General features: G+C 36.8%; 1 protein-coding gene across 1 annotated transcript; it reads left to right on the top strand.

The window, feature by feature from the left end:
- The first annotated feature begins 133 nt into the window (after positions 1–133).
- gucy1b1 (guanylate cyclase 1 soluble subunit beta 1) lies at positions 134–19,133 on the top strand. The gene is made up of 13 exons (XM_040024124.1): positions 134–269; positions 598–671; positions 3,115–3,215; positions 3,337–3,455; positions 6,791–6,988; positions 8,061–8,291; positions 8,455–8,571; positions 10,709–10,842; positions 12,558–12,755; positions 13,917–14,154; positions 14,814–14,954; positions 17,347–17,501; positions 17,695–19,133. Exons 1-13 carry the CDS (start codon positions 267–269, stop codon positions 17,819–17,821), a joined length of 1,836 nt encoding a protein of 611 aa, XP_039880058.1. The 5' UTR covers positions 134–266; the 3' UTR covers positions 17,822–19,133.
- Positions 19,134–19,676: the final 543 nt, after the last annotated feature.

The raw sequence follows: 19,676 nt of genomic DNA on the forward strand, positions 1-19,676 counted from the left end.
TGAACGCTCTTAGCAGAAACTATGTACGGAGAGTGCAGGTTGACCATCATCACTTGGGCAACAGCAGCTTCTTTGCCATTGGTCAAAGTCTGCTTACGTAACGCCATTGCCGATCTGTTATTGGACAGTCTGGCTGTCAGTAAGAAGCTGACTGAAAAACGGGAGCTGGACCCAGAGACAGTCAGCATCTGTACCAAACGATGAAGATTTTGCTGGATTCTAATAATTTTGCTCAAAAATAAAGAAAACGAGAAACAGCGGACATCATGGTAAGTATTTAACATTAATATTTCCGATTGTGTTTGAATACTAATTAAATAAGTAGCATTTCCCCCCCGAAACGGTGTATTTGCGGTTGTCGTTTCCTGTTGGAATACCGCTATGTAGCGGTTTTTACAATAATATCCATGATTATCCTCATATTAAAATATATTAACAGCTGAACAGAACGTACATGAACACAAAAGGTCATAAAATGTTTAAGAATATTTAATGTAATAAGCATATTTAAATTTATACATATATTTTTTTTTTAAGAAAATTGCGTTCGTTCCATGAAATATAACTCACGTTGCTCGTGTTTTTGAAATTTTACAGTATGGTTTTGTGAATCACGCCCTGGAGCTCCTCGTTTTGAGGAATTACGGTCCGGAAGTGTGGGAAGACATCAAGTGAGTTTCAGGATGTGTTTACTATTCAGCCATGTTGGTATAAAAGGTTACACTGTAGCAACTCAGATCACAACAAGGACACAGGCCAGGCCTAATGTATACTGTACAGCCAGCCCAGCAGCATACACTGCCACAGTGTTACCAGCAGAAACAGATTAACCCGATTACCCTCCACCCTCTGTAGGCTCATGTAGGTTCACACCAAAAGTTAGTTGGTGAAGTGACAAAATGCCATTATAATTATTATTATTATTATTATTATTATTATTATTATTATTATTATTATTTCCCATTATGTTTGTAATTGTAACAAGTAAATACCTGCAATAAATATGCAGTACAGACCTGAAAAAACTTGTTTGATGAAGTAACCTACTAAGAAATGCAAAAACTTATCATTCTGCATTCAAAATCTTGCTTATGTAAAAATCTGCATAAATAATCACCAATATCAAGTAAATTCAAGTACTAATTATTGTCATATTTGTCTATATTTGAATATATTTGCTACCTATAAGTGGAAATATTTAAAGTAAAAATGTAATCTTACTTTTTCATAGAACTGGTTGACCTCTGGAACTATAATCATAATTGCTGTTTACTGTTTAGATTATCCACTTTATTAGTGGAGTTTAACATTTAAAAAAAGAAAATCCATCTGCCATTTCTTGCTTTAAATAAGCATTTCTTATCAGGTTCTTATATTTAGGCCTAGTAGGTTTGCTTTAATTGTAATCAAAATGTTATTAGTCACTGAATAAAATGCCTTTTTCACCAGAATGTAACTTAAGTGAATGTGTTAATTCTGTTATTTTTATTTTTATTTTTTTTTTGCAGAAAAAGCTGGCAATATCTTTTTGTGATGTTTTTACATTTTTTCAAAGAAAAACTGCAAGTACACCCCTTTGGACAAAACATGATGACTTAACAGTAGGAGAATCACTAAAGATGCAACTGGAAACATTGCTAAAGATCAGCATTAACCAGACAGTACAACCGCACAGTGTCACATCAAAAGACAGGAAACTTTATTGCACACTCTGAAATAACAACAACAATAACAACAAAATAAATAAAGATAAAAAATAAAACCAGTATAAAAATAACTATGAACTATAACTATAAAAGAGTGTACTTTTGTCATGTCTAGAAAGTGAAGATGCAAAGTAGTTCATTGAGTTGGCAAACAACATTATGATAACACTGTGAACAAACTGATAAGTGGGACCTCTAATATGACAATCTGCTGCTGTGAACATAGTGGCTTTAGATGACAAATGAAAGTGCTGTTTGCAGGTTTCTGCCAGTGAAACCTTGTTTAGGAAAGAGACGCAGTGTCTGATTTAGTGGGATTTGAAACTAAAGCATTCGAGCTGATACTGAGAGCAATATCAAGTAAGCTTATTATCTCATTTTAGACTGAGGTGGCATTCGAGGCAGTTGCCTCTTAATATGTTTAATATGGACACTAAAGATTGACAAGGATACAGCAGCAAAACTAACGAATCCTTTGTTTATTCATATACAGTAAAGTATAATTCAAATGTGCTCCAATTGCCAAAACCCCTGTAAATAAAATATTTTACACTATATGAGCTTTAAGTTTAGTCAACTTTAGGTTTAGTCTTAATGAGTCCTTTCCCCAGAATAAACGCTATTTTCTTCAGCTGTTGAAATATTTGGCTTAAAGTGAAGTTTATTTTTCATCTGTAGTCTTCTATGCCCTATGCATGACCCTGTGAGCAGCAGCTGCCTTTTGTAAATGTTTTCAGAGTGGTCATTTTCCAGCCACCACAAAAAAACATGCTTCAGCGCAGCATGCTACAGCTCAGGGTTATATGTTACATCTCCAAATGTAACTCACTGTTACTCAGTGCTCAGTTTACCAGGTTCCGTCATGTGCTTTTTTAAAGGTTTTCATGAACTGAGTTATTTATATCAGAATTCTTACTTTTTCAAAGCTCGGTATGTTTTTCCAGCTGTGACACATTATGATAAAATTGTGGTTGCTGGTCAGGCCTGTAAATCATTCCTGTTTACTCAGTTAAATATTTGCAATCAGAAGCTCATTAAGCTTTCTGACAATTTTGTGAAAATTGGATTTTCTAAGATATAAATAGCAAAATGTACTCAGGAGCTTGGAGTGCATTGTATCAAAGGACCTGCAGTAGATCTAAACCTGATTAGCTATCTCTGCTTGTTCAGCAGTGCAATTCACACAAGGACTTCAAAGCAATATCAAAAGCTTTTTTTTAATGTTTCCAGCTGAATATATATCATGAAAGAAGACCCAACCGTTGGTGTCGAGTTGTTGGTGTAAACAGAAAAGCAATTGCAAAAAAGCCAAAGCTAGTGGTTTCCTGAACAAGTTGCCTACGAGACTGTTTACTTCTGCTGTGACATTCGCTGTAGCTTGTGAGTAACAGCTTCCCTTTGTTTTCAGGAGGGAGGCTCAGCTTGATATTGAGGGCCAGTTCCTCGTTAGAATCATATATGAGGATGGCAAAACATATGATCTTGTTGCAGCTGCAAGCAAAGTTCTCAGTAAGTAACAGCACGATTTTAAATCCCTGGAAATGAAATAAATGTAATTTGATGTAGGATACAAATGAAGCTTTAGCAGACATTTGCCCGATTTTATTAAGCTTTTTGTTTTGTTTTGCAGAAGTTGATGCGGGAGAGATCTTGCAGATGTTTGGCAAGATGTTTTTTGAATTTTGCCAGGAGTCAGGATATGACACCATCTTACGCGTGCTGGGCTCAAACGTTCGTGAATTCCTGCAGGTAGAGTCTTCCTCTTTGCCTTTGGGAGCGAACTGAAGATGAGAGGAGGTTTTATTCATCACACTGAGTTTTTAGCCTGTAAAAACATTTGGATGATATTTTCTGCTGAGTTTTGGAGAGTTCTTAGGCTGGAGATTTGAGGCTTTTTAACAGAAAGCCAGACTTAACGCACTGTGGCTGTAAAGTTTGAAAGACACGAGAATTTACTGAGCACAAAAAATGTTATGTTGTAATATATCTTTTTTTTTTTTAGCTTAAAGGTCAGCTGGATATGTTACATCGCATAAATCAGCTTTGGGTGTCACGTGAAAACACTGGATTGTAGTAAATCGGTCGTTTCATGCTGATAAATACCGTTTGTTCGGGGAGTATTTGTAAGATTCCACTTTTGCAGTAAATTAAAAAAAATAATGTTATACTGTAAAACAAAGAAGAATTTCACACTGTGCAGCTGGATTCTGCTGCTAGAAATCAGCAAACATAAAGGCCTCAAGTTAAGTAAACACTTATAGCACAGTACTCTGCAAAAGTCTTGGGCTATCCCTCAGTTCTGTATATTGTAATGGTAAAATAGGAAACAGGTGTAGCAATTTATTGAAAGATGTGCAAACATAAATGGAAATACTGTATAAATACAACTTGAAAGTTTGTAATGCTGTGACCAGGTTTATTCTTTAACACAGCCTGAACTCTCTGAGACAACCTTTCTTAAAAAAGTAGTCTTCAGTAATAGTTATTTAGGCTTTTTGAAGGACATTCAAAACTCTTCTTTGAAAGTTGGAAGCCTTTTGTTCCATGGCACAGGATCCATCACAGATCACTGTAGACAGTCACTGTGTAGCCCTGTTGCCACTGATTTTCAGTTCTTTCTCCCTGTTTTCATTCCTTAACAATAACTTCTTAACAGCCACCCTTCCAGTGACACTTCAGCAAACAGTAGATTGACATCTCTCAGGCCCTGTGTCAGGTCTTTACTAAATTGTTTCCTATTTCTGAGACATGGCTTTCAGATAAAGTTCAACTGCTGTAGATAATTTTTAGGTCTGCCATTTCTTCTTTTGTCCTCGACTTGTCCAGTTTTTTGAGATAACCCAAGTTTTCAGCTTAGCTTTCTAGCTCTTTGGGAATCCCCTTGACGGTGCAAAAATACCATTTTATGGCTGTTTTTTATTTCTTTGGTTTTTGTTTTTTTGTTCAAAAAGCAACTTTAAAAGTAGGGCTGCAACGATTCATCATTGTAATCAATCAAGTCGACTATAAAAATTTGTCAATGCGGAATTGTATTTTCACGTCATATCCTAATACCACCTAAATGTGTTTTTGTAACTGCAATACACTACAGGAAGCCATGGGGGCAGTATTGTCTATATTGTCTGCCAAGACTGCACTCAGGACTAACGAAGAATAACGTAGCACAACCCGTTAAACAGTAGGATAAAAGAAAATGGAAGCAAAGATTTTAAAAAAAAAGTGAACACATTTCACATAAAACAAACAAAGTTAAATGCAGACTGTGCAAAACAGAGCTTTCCTTCCACTACAGCACTACTGCAGTGCATATCAAAAATGATTGTGGGAATTTAAGCTTGTATAAATGACTTGCTGACCAAAAACTGTTAAAAATAGGTCAATCATATCTCTCATGAAGAATATCAAGTAATTTAGAGCCAGAAATAACATCTCTAATACAAAGTAGATGCTGCAATCAGTTTTTGGCTAAGTGACTTTTATATATCTGTTATTTATCCTGGTAAAAAGTGTCATTGACATTAAAAACGTGGTTTTCAAGCGAGACTAGCCAAGAGGACAGCTGAAATTGTTAGATATATAACATCACAGTTCTATAAACTTACTTGAAGTGGCCTGTTCACTACAGTCTATTTACTAATATAAGTAAAGATATTAGACACAAAAAACACCCAAAGTTAAGTTAGTGCATCGTGTTGATACCATGTTTATGTGAATGTTTGTACTGTGATGCTTATGTTAGCTTACCTATTGGAAACTTCTCAGGATGATGCCTGCTTTTGTTTAAATACTAGTAGCACTTTAATTTGTATTATTTCATATTTTTATTTATTTTATTTTTATTCTGACAGTCCTATTGAGTAATGTTAAAAATACATTTGATTATTTTCAAATTTATATTATTTTAATTTGCTGTGGGACGAGATCACAGGGTGACATTCACTGGTGTGCAGACTAGAGCAAGTGAGCTTAGAACAGGAGGTTTGCCCAGGAAACGGAGATAAGACTTATCGACTAATCGAAGAAAAATTGGCAGATTAGTCGACTACCAAAATTATCTTTAGTTGCAGTCCTATTTGAAAGAACTTCAGAAAGCCTGAAGAACTATCAGTCAAGACCACTTTAACGATTACAAGAATGTCGGGCTGCCTGGAAGCAAAATATAAAGAAATGAGGGTTGGCTCGAGTCTTTTGCACAACACTGTTCTTTAATAAAAGGAACAATTTCTCACTGTGCCGCCGCATTCTGTTGTCAGAAATCAGCAAACTTAAGAAATGCCAGTATTCTTTTAAAAGACTTCAAAACCTTTAGAAAGAGTAGATATTTCAGTGCAACACAGTGATGCTCTAATTATAGTTTAGGCTGTGTGATGTCAGATACTAAAAAGAAAGCAAGGTCAAAGCGAAAACAGTCGCTGGGTTATTAGATTTCAGTTTATTACAGTACGAAGGGTAACAGTGCTGTGTACAACAGCATGATAGAAGACATCATCCACGAGCTTTCCATCCTGTGTTCAGTAATTACTAAAATGTATAATCAGCTGTGACAAAATATGCTGATAATAGTACTTCTCAGTAAATTGGTGTGCTAGGATGATTATGATGTAGTGCCCTTCATTTTGCATTAAGTTTGTTAGGATTTTTTAATCATATTCATTCAGATTAAGTCGCACTCTGTGAAAGAAGCCTATTTTCACCCTGCGTAGAAACGAGCCTATCCCTTCATAGTTTGTAAGACATCTGTTTGTACAGCTGGTTCTTGCATGAGGCCCGCAGTCTGCATTTTCACAAAAAACAAGTAGAGGAGGAGCAGCACTTCAAAGGGCAGAAGCAAATCGTGATGTGGGGGAGTGCAGCTTCTTTGTGCAGGTGTATATGTGTTTTCTTTTTAGTAGTGATCACATGATGCGATAATAATTAAAGATAACTTACTGTTGTCATATGTGGTCTAATGAGGTTTTATGATGAACACCCAGCTGACCTTTTAATTTTTTTATTCACCTTTTAAACTTCTTCTATTTGCACAACATAGAGGGTGGTGTTACAACCGGCTGTTGCATATTTTTTTCTTTGATTTGAATTTTCAGAATCTGGATGCTCTCCACGATCACCTGGGCACCATTTATCCCGGGATGAGGGCTCCCTCGTTTCGCTGCACTGATGCAGAGAAAGGAAACAATCTAATTCTTCACTATTACTCGGAGAGAGAAGGCCTGCAAGACATAGTGATTGGCATCATTAAAACCGTCGCTCAGCAAATCCACGGAACAGAGATAGAGATGAAGGTCTCCTTTGTTGTTTTTGTTACCTTTTTGTGCATCGTGAAGCCTTCGACTCTTTGGCTCACTCTGTCACTGCTAATGAACGGATATGACTTCTTCTCGCTCCCCTTTAATTTATGGTACAATATTCAAAGGCACTCTTGTGTTCCTGCATTGCATTGTGTCAGAATGTGTAAGTCTCTGTCACACAATATAAGTGGCGAGGCTGTAACGTGAAGATTAAACAACAGAAACTTCTCAAATACCCAAATGGGAACACTGTGACAGCTGCAGTTGAGTAGTGAATTTTTGGATAATGTCTGTGAGTCACAGGATATTTTTAGATCTAAGATATAGAGTCTCTAGCATAGAGACGGTGGGAATCTTCCAAGGAGTTTTATTCTTGCTCCTCATTTTTTTTAAACTTTTCTCTCACTGCGGCTGAACCAAAAATGACTGAGGGAATAGAAGAACAAGCCACATTTAAAATGTTAACTTAACCAGGCTAATCTCAGTAGCACTAAATTAAAATTTTCTAACAAACCAGCATTAAAAACTGTTACGCTTGTATTTTTTAATTGTAGGCCACCCAAAGCCTCAGCCTTAATCTGTACCATTCCCTGCAGCACGTTATTCCCCTCAGACGTCTACTGTGTTTAGATTGAGCTTTTCCTCTTCATTCAGTCGGTGACATTTTCTCCCAAACTTAATCATATTATACAGACAGGATAATATCTTTCAGCAATTCTATAATGAAAGCACAGAAAATGGCAGACGCTCCAAATGTGACACACAATTTCTGGAAATATTAGCCAGTGTTGCTGTGGCAACAGGGTGCAGAGACACCAGGTTGACGTCAGCATGCCTTATGCCCATAAAGCCACAGGACTCTGTCATTATTACCCGCCTAATTCTATATAATAAATGCGAAATTAACATTGGTATTATTGGTATTATGTTTATGAAATGAAAACTGCAACGTTAAGGTTCAGATTTCTCTTTAAGGCCGTCATAGTGCTCTAATGACGTGCAACAAAGTTAGTCTTGCATCAGTGTCGTCAATATGTTATCAACTGATTAACTTCACGTGCTGCAGATGATCCAACCCAAAAATGAGGAGTGTGACCACATCAAATTTCTGATTGAGGAGAAGGAGTCAGAGGAAGAGGCGTTCTACGAAGATCTCGATGGCTTTGAAGAGAACGGCACGCAGGAGACTCGAATCAGCCCGTACACATTTTGCAAGGCCTTTCCATTCCACCTCATGTTTGACAAGGACCTGATGCTCACACAGTGTGGAAACGCCATATACCGAGTCCTGCCACAGGTCTGCATTCACATTCAGTTCTCCCAAACTCAGAATTTCAAGAAATTAGCAAATAATTATGTTTTAAATATTTGCTTTGTCTTTTATTATCAATAATAATGCTATAGTTTAATATAAAGAATAAATTCAATGTTACTAACATATGGATATTTTTATCATATAGCTCCAGCCGGGTACCTGTATCCTTCCTTCAGTTTTTTCTTTGGTACGTCCTCACATTGACTTCAGCTTTCACGGCATCCTTTCCCACATCAACACTGTCTTCGTTCTTCGTAGCAAGGTATGTATGAAACATGTATGTTTGCACGAGTGTGTTTGGCTAATCACTTTTCATGTATTAGTTTAGCAGAGGAAATAGATCAATAAAATACACCAAAGTCTAATTAATTAAAATGCGGTTTGAAAGAATGTGTTAACAGTGTGTTAATATTCATAAGGTCACTGATATTTTTAGAAGCGCCGTAAAATTTGATGCTGTGGAGCTCAGTGAAAAAAAATAAAGGAGAAGGAAATTGTTGCCATGCAGGGAGCAATGAGCATATAAACAAATAGAAATAATATGTAAATTCAAGAGTAAAGAGTGAGTATACCATGTCTATATTCTAAGGTTTTAGGTATCAAAACATAATTAAGATAATATGGTCCCTAGCCAGTTTTAAAGTTGGGTAAATACAACCTCAGATAAATAACATCACCTGACCTTTTACATACATTACTTATTTAACAAAAAACTAAACCAGAATGCAGAAATAGTGTGATAAAGTAAGTGTACCCGTGCTGCTTCATAGTAATTAAGAGGGTAAGTAGCAGTCAGGTGCTGATGATCAAATTCACTCGATCAATTGTTTGACAGCAAATGAGAGCATCTCTATAAAAGTAGAAGTTCTGGCTCTTTGCATTTATGGAGCATTCAGGTGAGTGTAAACATAGTGCCCAGCAGGAAAGACATCAGAAATGATCTCAGAGAAGCAAATGCTGTTGCTCATAACTCTGGGAAGGGTTTTCTGGTCATTTCCAAACACTCTAAAATCCATTATTTAGCAGTGAGAAAGATTATTCACAAGTGGAAAACATTCAAGACAGTTCTTCCCAGGAGTGGACTTCCCAGCTTATTCACCCTAAGGTCAGACCATGGAATGCTCAGAGAAACTGCAGAAAAAACCAAGAGCTACATCTCAAACTCTACAGGCTTCAGTTTGCATGTCTAATGTTAAAGTTCATGACAGTACAGTTAGAAAGAGACTGAATAAGTATGAGTTGTCTGGAAGGGTTGCCAAGAGAAAGCCTCTTCTCTCTAAAGAGAAATGACTTAAAGCTTAAATTTGCAAAGTTGTATCTGAACAAACCACAAGACCTCTGGAACAATGCCCATCTCCAAGTTAGGTGAAAACCAACAAAACACCTAATTCACCAACTGCCACACATGGTGGTGATGATTGGGGCTTGTTTTGTAGCCACACGATCTTGGCACCTTTGAGGCACCATTGGGTCGACCATGAACTCCTCTGTAATCCAAAGTATTCTAGAATCAAATGTGAGTCAACCTGCCCAACAGCTCAAGCTTGGCTCAAACTCAACCTCAAATGATGATCCACACCACAGCAAATCTACATCAGAATGGCTGAAAAAGATAAGAATGAAGATGTCTAGACCCCAATCTGACTGAAATGCTATTATTGGACCTTAAGAGAGCTGTCCATAAATGAATCTAAATCTACAACATCATTGAGTGTATGCATTTTTCACTCATTGTTTTATCTCAGTTTTTGTTAAATCAATGATGACAAAATGTAAAACCTTACAATTTATAGAAGCTATACAGTTACTATACAGTTTTACAATGCTTATGTTTATGCATAGAGCAAAGAGGGTCATGCAGCACAGTTAGAATATACCTTTGTTGATTTTCAGAATAGACAAAAAGTTGTGGGAGAAACAGAGAAAAGACTAATCTGAAAAGCTAATTTTATGAGCACAGAGGTCAGTGTGAAGTCAAATGAAAAGTCACAAGGTAAAAATAGAGCAAGAATAGAAAATAGTTTCAAATTTAAAATTTGTGTGGTTTGGTTTCTCATGGAATGGTTAATCCTTAAGTGACAAAATAATAGCTGCAGGGCCCGACCGCTATACTCAGATTAATTGTGACAAGACTGATCCTTGAAGCACTGCCACTCTTGGGGCATAAGCTACATGGCTACGTAAGCCCTGACAAAAAAGAGGAGTTTACTTTTTTTTTTCTTTACACAATAAAATCAAAATTTATTTAATGTAATGAGCGCTGAAAAATTTAACATTTAAAATGAAAAGCCAGATTTAAAAATAAAGTGCGAGCTAAACTGGCACCCAGTTTGGAAGCACATGTAGAGATGAACGCACTGCATCATGAAATATTCACAAGAGGGATGTAATCCTGACAGGAGGGCCTGCTGAATGTGGAGACTGTAGAGAATGAGGACGAGCTGACGGGGGTGGAGATCAGCTGTCTGAGACTGAAAGGACAGATGATTTATTTGCCAGAGGCTGAGAACATCCTTTTTCTTTGCTCACCCAGGTAAGCCATCAGTTGCAGAAGCCTTGACTGAATATGCACACCAGAAAAATGTTACTTTTACCTGCAGAATGAGAATGCTCAGATTTCAGGTAAAGACATCTTGAAATCTAAAGGTTCAAGGTTTTGACTTACAGCAAAGTATAATCTATCTCTGTAAATGCAGAAATATGACAAACCAATATTTGAAATAAAGCTGATTTTTTTAAAGGAAGAGTTTTGTTCACTGTTAATTGCTCGTATGCATGAAGGTTACTAACGATGTGCTTTTCTTTCTGTGGTTTTTGTTTCCAACCAAAATATAAGAAACTAATTTCCACTTTTAGAGCTGTAATGCTACATGATAGTGTTGGAAAAAACTAAAAATTTCTGCAAATTACAGTGAGCTGAGACAAACCTTAACATTCAGGATATATAGTCTAACCATAATCTAAGACAGCTAACGTAACACAGGTGAAGTGGATGCTACTTTGAATCAGAGCTGCTGTCAGAAGGAGTCTATTACAGAGTTAATGGTGGTACTCTGTCTAAGTCCTCCAGATATTCACTGATGATATACTGTTGGACATCTGTAATAATGTTTTTCGTTGTTCATTTTGCATTTCTTATGTCCAGCTGGCGATGCTGATGCTAGATGCAAGGAGACTAATTAGGTCCCCTCAAACAGCCAGAGTGTTTAAACGACAAGGTTAACTTCAGAATCTGAGAATAATGGACATACTGGTCATATGCAAACATTAAAGATTGCAAAAATCACACTCAAAGTGTCGACAATAAAAATAGATCTAACTTCAGGGGAAAAAAGAAGCTCACCAGAGTCATCAAAAACATCAGTTAGCAAAAACCAAGGAGACAATTATGTGTTTTCACTGTGCTGTAAGGTCTCATGAAGTTTAACATTGCTATATATGGTGGTTTGACACCCCTGGTCTAGATGACTACAAGGCTTATCCTTTAACAGTGTATAGTGTACAGTATTCTGTGTAAAACGTCTAAGTGTAGTTAATTAGAGCAAGAAAATGATTGATGAAAAGTAGAAGAGACATCAACAGAAGATCTGTTTTTGATTTACTTGTAATTTAGATCTGTTATAATCTCACTAATGAAAATGAGGTTATTTTTTCCATGTAGTTACACACTCTGTTAATCAAGCAATTACCCAGAATACTCAGAAGTGTTTTCCTCTTGGCCTTTTGGAAATGACAATGGGCAGGTAGATCGCCAGAGCGTGACCTCCGTTATCCTCTGTAGCTCTTACGTAATCATTCAGAATTTTTTAGTAAACTGTTCGATCCAGGAGATGGCAGGGTTAAAAAGGTCTTGTCCCCTTACATTGAAGGCAGTTTGCAGCTCGTAGGATGAGTGTTTTCACTAAAGGTTGCTGCCTTGGAGGACTTTAACTGCTACTGAATGAAAACGAGATGCAAGCTGACCAGAAAAGATCCGAACAGCACAGTGTCTGACCTCACCAGACAAAAAGCAGCATTTATCTGGAAACATTACAGTGCTCTCAGCCCTCACAAGAGGATGATGATTTCACTGCTCATGTCTCATTTTTTATGCCCTGTATAATTTATAACACCTCTTGATATGAACAAGAACAGCAAGACACAAATCAAATGTTTCCAGCAGCTTCACTCTGCAAAAATCTCTTATAATTTATGACTCTCACTTTTTTTGCCCTCTCTTTGTTGACCTGTTCCTACTTTTCTGGTTAGTGTTATGAACTTGGACGATCTTACACGGCGGGGACTCTACCTAAGTGACATCCCGCTGCATGACGCCACGCGCGACCTGGTGCTGCTGGGCGAGCAGTTTCGTGAGGAGTACAAACTGACCCAAGAGCTGGAAATCTTGACGGATCGCCTCCAGCACACACTCCGAGCCCTGGAGGACGAAAAGAAAAAGACAGATAGGTTTGACTGTTTTTATATTTTCATTAAAGTAGTCTTTAAGTACAGTGTGGGGTCAGATATTCATTAATTACAGGTATTATACCCACCAATTCTCAGTCAGTTTTTTGACATTATAATGTAGCTAGTATATGCAGCTTTAACCCATGTTGCCTGTCTCCCTTCATTTTTTCACTTTATTTAAACAAAAGAAAGTATTAAATGATGTCATTTACATTTTCTAGTTATGTCATTATCTGTAGGTTGTGTGTAGTATCCAAATTCACTACTATAAATCTCTAATAGCACTGTCATGATTCATTTGCTAGGAAAAAATGATAAAAAAAGATTGTTTATTATAAGTCTTGAGTAGGGAGATAAAGAGAAGCCTTAACCAGTTTTCCCTTTTAAGGGCAAACCACCGACAATACAGAAAGACACAGGTCTCAGTACAATAAAGTTGCATTAAGGATGTATGACAGCAGGGCAAGCAGGGGCTGATATTTAAGCTTCTCTTCAGTCCCTGTCAGAAAAATGCCTGCCATTGTATTTTGTCACAGCAGTGGGTGACAGCTGGAGACGGAGAAGGGTGGAGTGTGATCTTTATTAAGAGCGCTGTAGCAGTTTATCTTCTCTTAGGAAAAGACTTTCACTCTCCCACTGGATTCCCACGTTATTATTCTGACCATTCTCTGGACTCAGATTGCCTCGGGCTCCAGACATCGATTTGAATTCATGGCTTCTCTAAATTTTAAGAGAACTGCTGCTGCACTGTTGTTGCCTTTTTAGATGCTACATCACTCTTTGTTTTTGCTTCTTTTAAACTTAGAGGTACAAGGCTGTGCATAAAATATTAACTATTTTAGATTTAAATATATGTATTTAAGCGCTGTATATATATACTATTTTTTTATGAATACATTTTAGAGTTTGCCATCTGTATGCATCATTCATCCTAAGATTATGATGCATCAAGGAAGGTATTTTGCTTTTAAGAGGCAGCCATGATCTAACCAGTTACCATAGAAACACCACCCTCCTTTCTGAAAGCAGCTTCCACAGCAAAATGACCAAAAGGTGGTGTCTGTGCAAACAAAATGCTGATCCAAAGGACGGACTTCAGCCCGGCGTCCCCAGCACCACCGTGCTCTCGCTCAGAATGTTCATTTCTCTTCTCCTTCTCAGATTGCTCTATTCTGTCCTGCCACCATCTGTTGCCAATGAGCTGCGACACAAACGCCCGGTGCCGGCAAAGCGCTATGACAACGTGACCATCCTCTTTAGTGGCATTGTCGGGTTCAATGCTTTCTGCAGCAAGCACGCCTCAGCTGAAGGAGCCATCAAGATCGTCAACCTGCTCAACGATGTTTACACACGCTTTGACATTTTGACAGACTCTCGGAAGAACCCTTATGTATACAAGGTCAGAAGCAGGAACTTTACCATCACATAATATTGCATACTGGTGTAAATTTGTGGTCAATAAAAAGGCCTGAAAGGAGGAAGTTTTGCTTCTACTCTGGAGGTCTGGTTCTGCAGCTGTAATGCACTAAGCTGCTGAATAATATTATGCAATTATGCACATGCAACTCAGTTACAGAGTATTTATATCAGTTAACTTAGGGTAGTACCAACATCTAAACAGGGTGTAGTTTTACAATGGCACTGCACCATTTTATAGGCCTCGTGCAACAGATTTACTCTCCAGGCTTTCAGACAAGAATGCACTTTCAGAAGTCAAACAGACCTCTTCCATGAGATTGGCTTCAGGCACTGGGTCACCAAAAAAAGTAATATTTACTCTACAAGCTGAAGGGCTAGGTGGTCCAGGGGTTTTAACAGGGCTTAAAGAGTCCCTGAATGTCTTAAAGCTGATGTAAGTGTTTAAGTGTTTATCTCGGGGTGTTTCAGTTTATTTCTGGCTGCACAGCACATTGGAACACCCCCCACCCCCCCGTTGCGCAGTGGGAACAAATCATTCTACATGAAGCAAAAGTAAATAGAAGCAGAAAAGAAAAAAGAAGTCATGACATCACTCATGTGGAGAATAAGAAAATGTTTTGGTTTATTTTCTTTATACAGGTGGAAACAGTCGGTGATAAGTACATGACGGTTAGTGGCCTGCCCGAGCCGTGCACGCACCACGCAAAGTCGATCTGCCACCTTGCTCTCGACATGATGGAGATTGCTGGACAAGTGAAAGTGGATGATGAACCAGTGCAGGTGTGAGATGAATCTCAGGTTTCAGAATAAAACATTTCTGCATATTATACTTCATTATCTGTGTGGAATTGTATTGCAACTAAATGTGAGCTGAGCAACTTTTTATACAGTACTTTTGCTTGACCTTAAATAATACCTGTTGCTGCTGAGAAAATTAGCAGGATATATTTATTTTTCTATAGTTTTAGCTGCTTCCAACACTGATAGATTATAGGCGTGCCTGTAGAGATCTCCTCGAACACTCTTGCCCACCATGTTACAAAAATTGTGAGGTGTGTAACTGGCCTAAACCACACCAGAGCGCAGCAAAGCCGTCACTTTTGTTGTGCCTTAAGGCAGTAGTGGCGAGTGTAATCTTTAGGTCTCGCTCGCTGATTGCGATTATCAACGATGAATCATCACAAGTGAATCAAAGTGTGTTTATGATTTGATTTTAAAACAATTGGTTTTAATAAGAATAATTTCTCCCAAATTGGGAAGTTAATGCATGTGAGAGGAAAGATTTCCTGTATTAGTCCTGGTTTGATTGGGTAGCAAAGGAAAATGTGAAGGTGTAGGAAACATTACCTCCACCTGCTGAAGCTCAGTGTGGCAGTAGTATATGTCTGTCTAGTCTAAAGCCAGTTCAGATGTTGTTCAAATTTAATTGTGGTGGCAGAGAATCAACACACTCAGTCACTCACTGTGGACAGTTTACTGTGGACCTGTCAGCTCCAAGACTTTTATAGTAAACAAAAGCTAAATTAAAAACTAACACTAGATGTGGAAAAAAAAATTCAAATTAAAAATAGACTTTTTAAGAAAAAAAAAAGCTAACTGAAATGAACTTTGAAAACTAAACTAAAAAGAGAATATAGAGCAAACATGCTTAGTTTGATAGTTTGGAAAAAATCTTATTATATCTTTGATGGATGTGTTTATTGAGACTTTGGATGACTATGAGGCTGTAAGTCAAGTCCTTTTAAAAAATGATGTGTTTTTATTGTAACTGATTTTCTTAGATCTTGCCTCCGACACATGTCTTCCATACATGAATTAATTTAGTAAAAAGACTAAAATATATTATTATAAACTGAAAAAAAAAAAAACCCGAAACTGGAAAAAAAAACACTCTGGAAACTAACTAAAACTAAACTTAATTTTAAAAAAAGGTAGAAATGAAATGAAATAGAGAAATTAATTAGAAAATGCAAAACTATAATTCCATTTTTACATACAGGCTGTAACAGTTAAGAACGTAACAGTGTCGACTTTAGTGCACAGAGGATTTTTTTAAAACAAATTAAATAGACCAAAAAAAGGACTAACTGGAAAATAATGTCATTGCATGTATTTCATCTTGTCTCTCTAACATGTCTGTTATATAGCTGTTGGATTATCTCTGTGTGGTGATGCGCTGACTGTCTAACTGTTCTCCTTCACATTTAATTATTTTTCAGCTTCTAAGCACTCCATCTGTTATTTTGGCACAGATGATTTTTTTGGAGCGCTGTCGGCTTTCTAATATTAGTTTGAAAATTCTCATATTAGTGCACCATATTAATGTGTCAGGCATTTACTCTATTACACTTAATATATACACATTTTTATTTTAGAATAATTATACCTGCGCATCTGGGAATGTATTTTTTTGCTGAAATAATGAGCAATGAGAAGTTGTTGAAGTGAGTGCTGGAGATTGTTATTATATCAATGACTGTTGAGACTTAACTTTGGAAAATCGTGTCTGGTTAACAAAAGACTGTTTATTTTCAGACATGGCACTGGCTAAAGAGGGGCCTGGCTTAGTAGCAGAAACAGACTCAAATCATTTCACGATCCTGTGGCTTAAAATAGATTCTCATTTGTCCCAAACACTCCTGGCATGTTCATGCTCTGATGGCAGCAAGCGCTGAAGTGCCTATAAGATTAAGTGTAAATATTAGTCTCTTGATTGCCGGGGATTTCTTTTGGAACTGTTTACTGCAAATTTGAAACTACAAGGAAATTTTAATTTTGTGCATGGAGACACCCCAGGCAAAGTCAACCTTATATTTACCAACCACATGTCAGTCGATGGCTTTAAGAATTTGTGCCAACACAAAACTTGCAATTTATTTCTATAAAGCATAAATTATTCATTCAAGTCCTTGAGTTATAATGTACACGGGATTTAAAGTAGGAAATTTTGTTACCATAGTTATTAAGTAAATAAATAAGGTTTGTTGTGTGCTGTTTTACAAATAAATGTACAGCAGATAACTAATGATCTGTGCTGCAGAGATGTATTTAAAGTTAAGTTTGCAAATTTGAAAAGAAACAGGGATGTCTTTAGGTAACTGCAGCATTTATTTTGCTTTGGTTAAAGTGTAAACATGCGCTTCAATTACGTTTTCTTCTCTTTTCTTTTCAGATTACTATTGGGATCCACACAGGAGAGGTGGTGACCGGAGTCATTGGGCAGAGGATGCCCAGATATTGCCTTTTTGGAAATACGGTCAACCTCACAAGCCGTACAGAGACGACGGGTGAAAAAGGAAAAATAAACGTGTCTGAATATACGTACCGGTGAGCAGCAGCGTCTCCTTATTTTTCAGGATCAGTTGTACTGCTAGAATTTTTTTAATTCTTTTAACTTTTAAGAAAATATCCATTAATAGACATAAAACATGAAGCATATACAAGGAAAAACAAACCTAGTTACTGTGGACGTGAGCACGGCAAGTGTGCAGCTTGTGTGATATGTAGCGTTGTATTGCAGGTGTTTGCAGTCTGCCGAGAATGCCGACCCTCAGTTTCATCTGGAGTATCGGGGCCCGGTCACCATGAAAGGAAAGAAGGAGCCAATGAAGGTGTGGTTTCTTTCCAGGAAGCCCACAGACGCTTAAGGATCATCGAAGGATTGCATTAATGCGGTCATGTCCTGTCACATTTTGACACAGGGATGGGTTGGATCAGGTGACACATATGCAGATATTTTTATTATGATGAAACACATTTGTCTATCCGAACACCCGCCTCTCTCTACGTACCCATGGTCTGCCATTACCTCACTACATTTTATAGCTGTGTAGCGTTTCATCAAGAGGTCCGTGATACAGTATTTGGTGCAGTCAAGTTTGATACGTTTGATACATACAAAGTGGTGTATTAGACTACACACTAAAGGTTTTAATAAACAAAACAATTTCCATTTATTGATTATTTTTATTTTAGTTTCCATTTTTGTCTGCCGTGTTTGTGTAGTGTGAAGCGTGCCAAAAAAAAGACAATTTATAGCCAAATTAAGTAATTTCAGAGTATACTTTATTTTATCATCATCATATTAAATTTTACAGGTACAGAATATATTAAATGTAAGTAAAAATTGGACTAATTAGTTTAATGAAAATGACTGTAGAGCTTACATTATCGTCCTTGTTCACCAAATGTGAGAATTTATAGTTTTACACTGAATATATTACACTGGCTTCAAGATTATTATAACAAATGAGAATTTAGATTTAGACTAGATATTATTATATATATAATACTGATGTCAAATCTGTGTCATAAAAACTACTGTGCCAACTACATTCATATACAGTTTTACATTACAAAGACTTACTTGTATTTTTAAAAGCCACAAATCATAAAGCATTTGAGCCATTAGTTCTTTACATGTACCCATTACTTAATTATTAAAATACCCTTAGTATTAAAAGCACTTAACACTATTTTATATATTTATGTTACCTCTGTACACATTGCACAATCACCTCATGTCTGCTTAAATGATATTGAATGCTATTTTCAGTTCTACTGTATGTTACTGAGATAAAGCTACATATTTATTGTGTCATGTTATTTTGTATTTATTCCTTTTTTGAGAAAAGAACTGTTATTACTTTTAGAAATGAAAAAAGAAAACGTATGGTAGATTTTGCTATGTATGACACTACTTTGTGCCTCCATCACATGTTGGATTAATCTCACTTGAGTATATGTACTGTACGATTTTTCAACATATTTTCCAAATTCACTATTAATAAACTAAACACAGTGTCCTCCGAGGTTTAATGTGTGACAACACACAGGTGCCTCTTGTGTTATAAGAGTGCATTTCTGTGCTTGTAGGACATCTTGTTTTATCTGGTGTTTATTTTGGAGGTAACTAATAAATAATGTGGACAAGTGTGGATTACTTGATATAGATATTTTATTTTGTACTGCATATATTTATTTTTTTTATAATCCGTCAGGAAATTCAGACTGAATCATGTAGCTGTTTAAGTATTTTATGGTCTTTATTTTTGACCAAAGGCTGAAGTATGGCACACACAAGTATGTTTTTTTGAGATGCACTCCCTCTAGTGGTGTTTCAGAAGATTGCAGCCCTTTTCTGTGGTAATGGCCACATACAGTACTGTGCAAAAGTCTTGAGCCACCCCTTTTCTTTAAAATATTTTGCTTTTTGAAGGTCTTTGAACTTTTTAGATGGCTGCTTTTCACTCATTTTCAGTCCAGTCCTTGTACCTGAAAATTTTCAGAGGAATACTTTTTTTTGGATTTGTCAACCCTAGCTATGAATCATTCAAGCATAAAAAAGGCACCTAACTCAAGCGACGAACCACTGTAGTGTTTACTCATAACAGACATCTTAGCAAAGAATTAATTTTAAATTGCAACTTTAGGGATTTTATTACAAGCAGCCTTTTACAGCCAGTCTGGTAACACACTGCCATTGTAGTAAAAGCATATCTG

The sequence above is a fragment of the Simochromis diagramma genome, unplaced genomic scaffold (assembly GCF_900408965.1).
Source record: "Simochromis diagramma unplaced genomic scaffold, fSimDia1.1 OVJJ01000302.1, whole genome shotgun sequence".
NCBI classification, from domain to species: Eukaryota; Metazoa; Chordata; class Actinopteri; order Cichliformes; family Cichlidae; genus Simochromis; species Simochromis diagramma.

Excerpts from the sequence above, each read along its gene's own strand:
- gucy1b1 (XM_040024124.1), top strand. Across the intron at positions 8,572-10,708 it reads TCTTCGTTCTTCGTAGCAAG|GAGGGCCTGCTGAATGTGGA; the intron begins GTATGTATGAAA and ends TAATCCTGACAG. Across the intron at positions 10,843-12,557 it reads CTTTTTCTTTGCTCACCCAG|TGTTATGAACTTGGACGATC; the intron begins GTAAGCCATCAG and ends TTTTCTGGTTAG.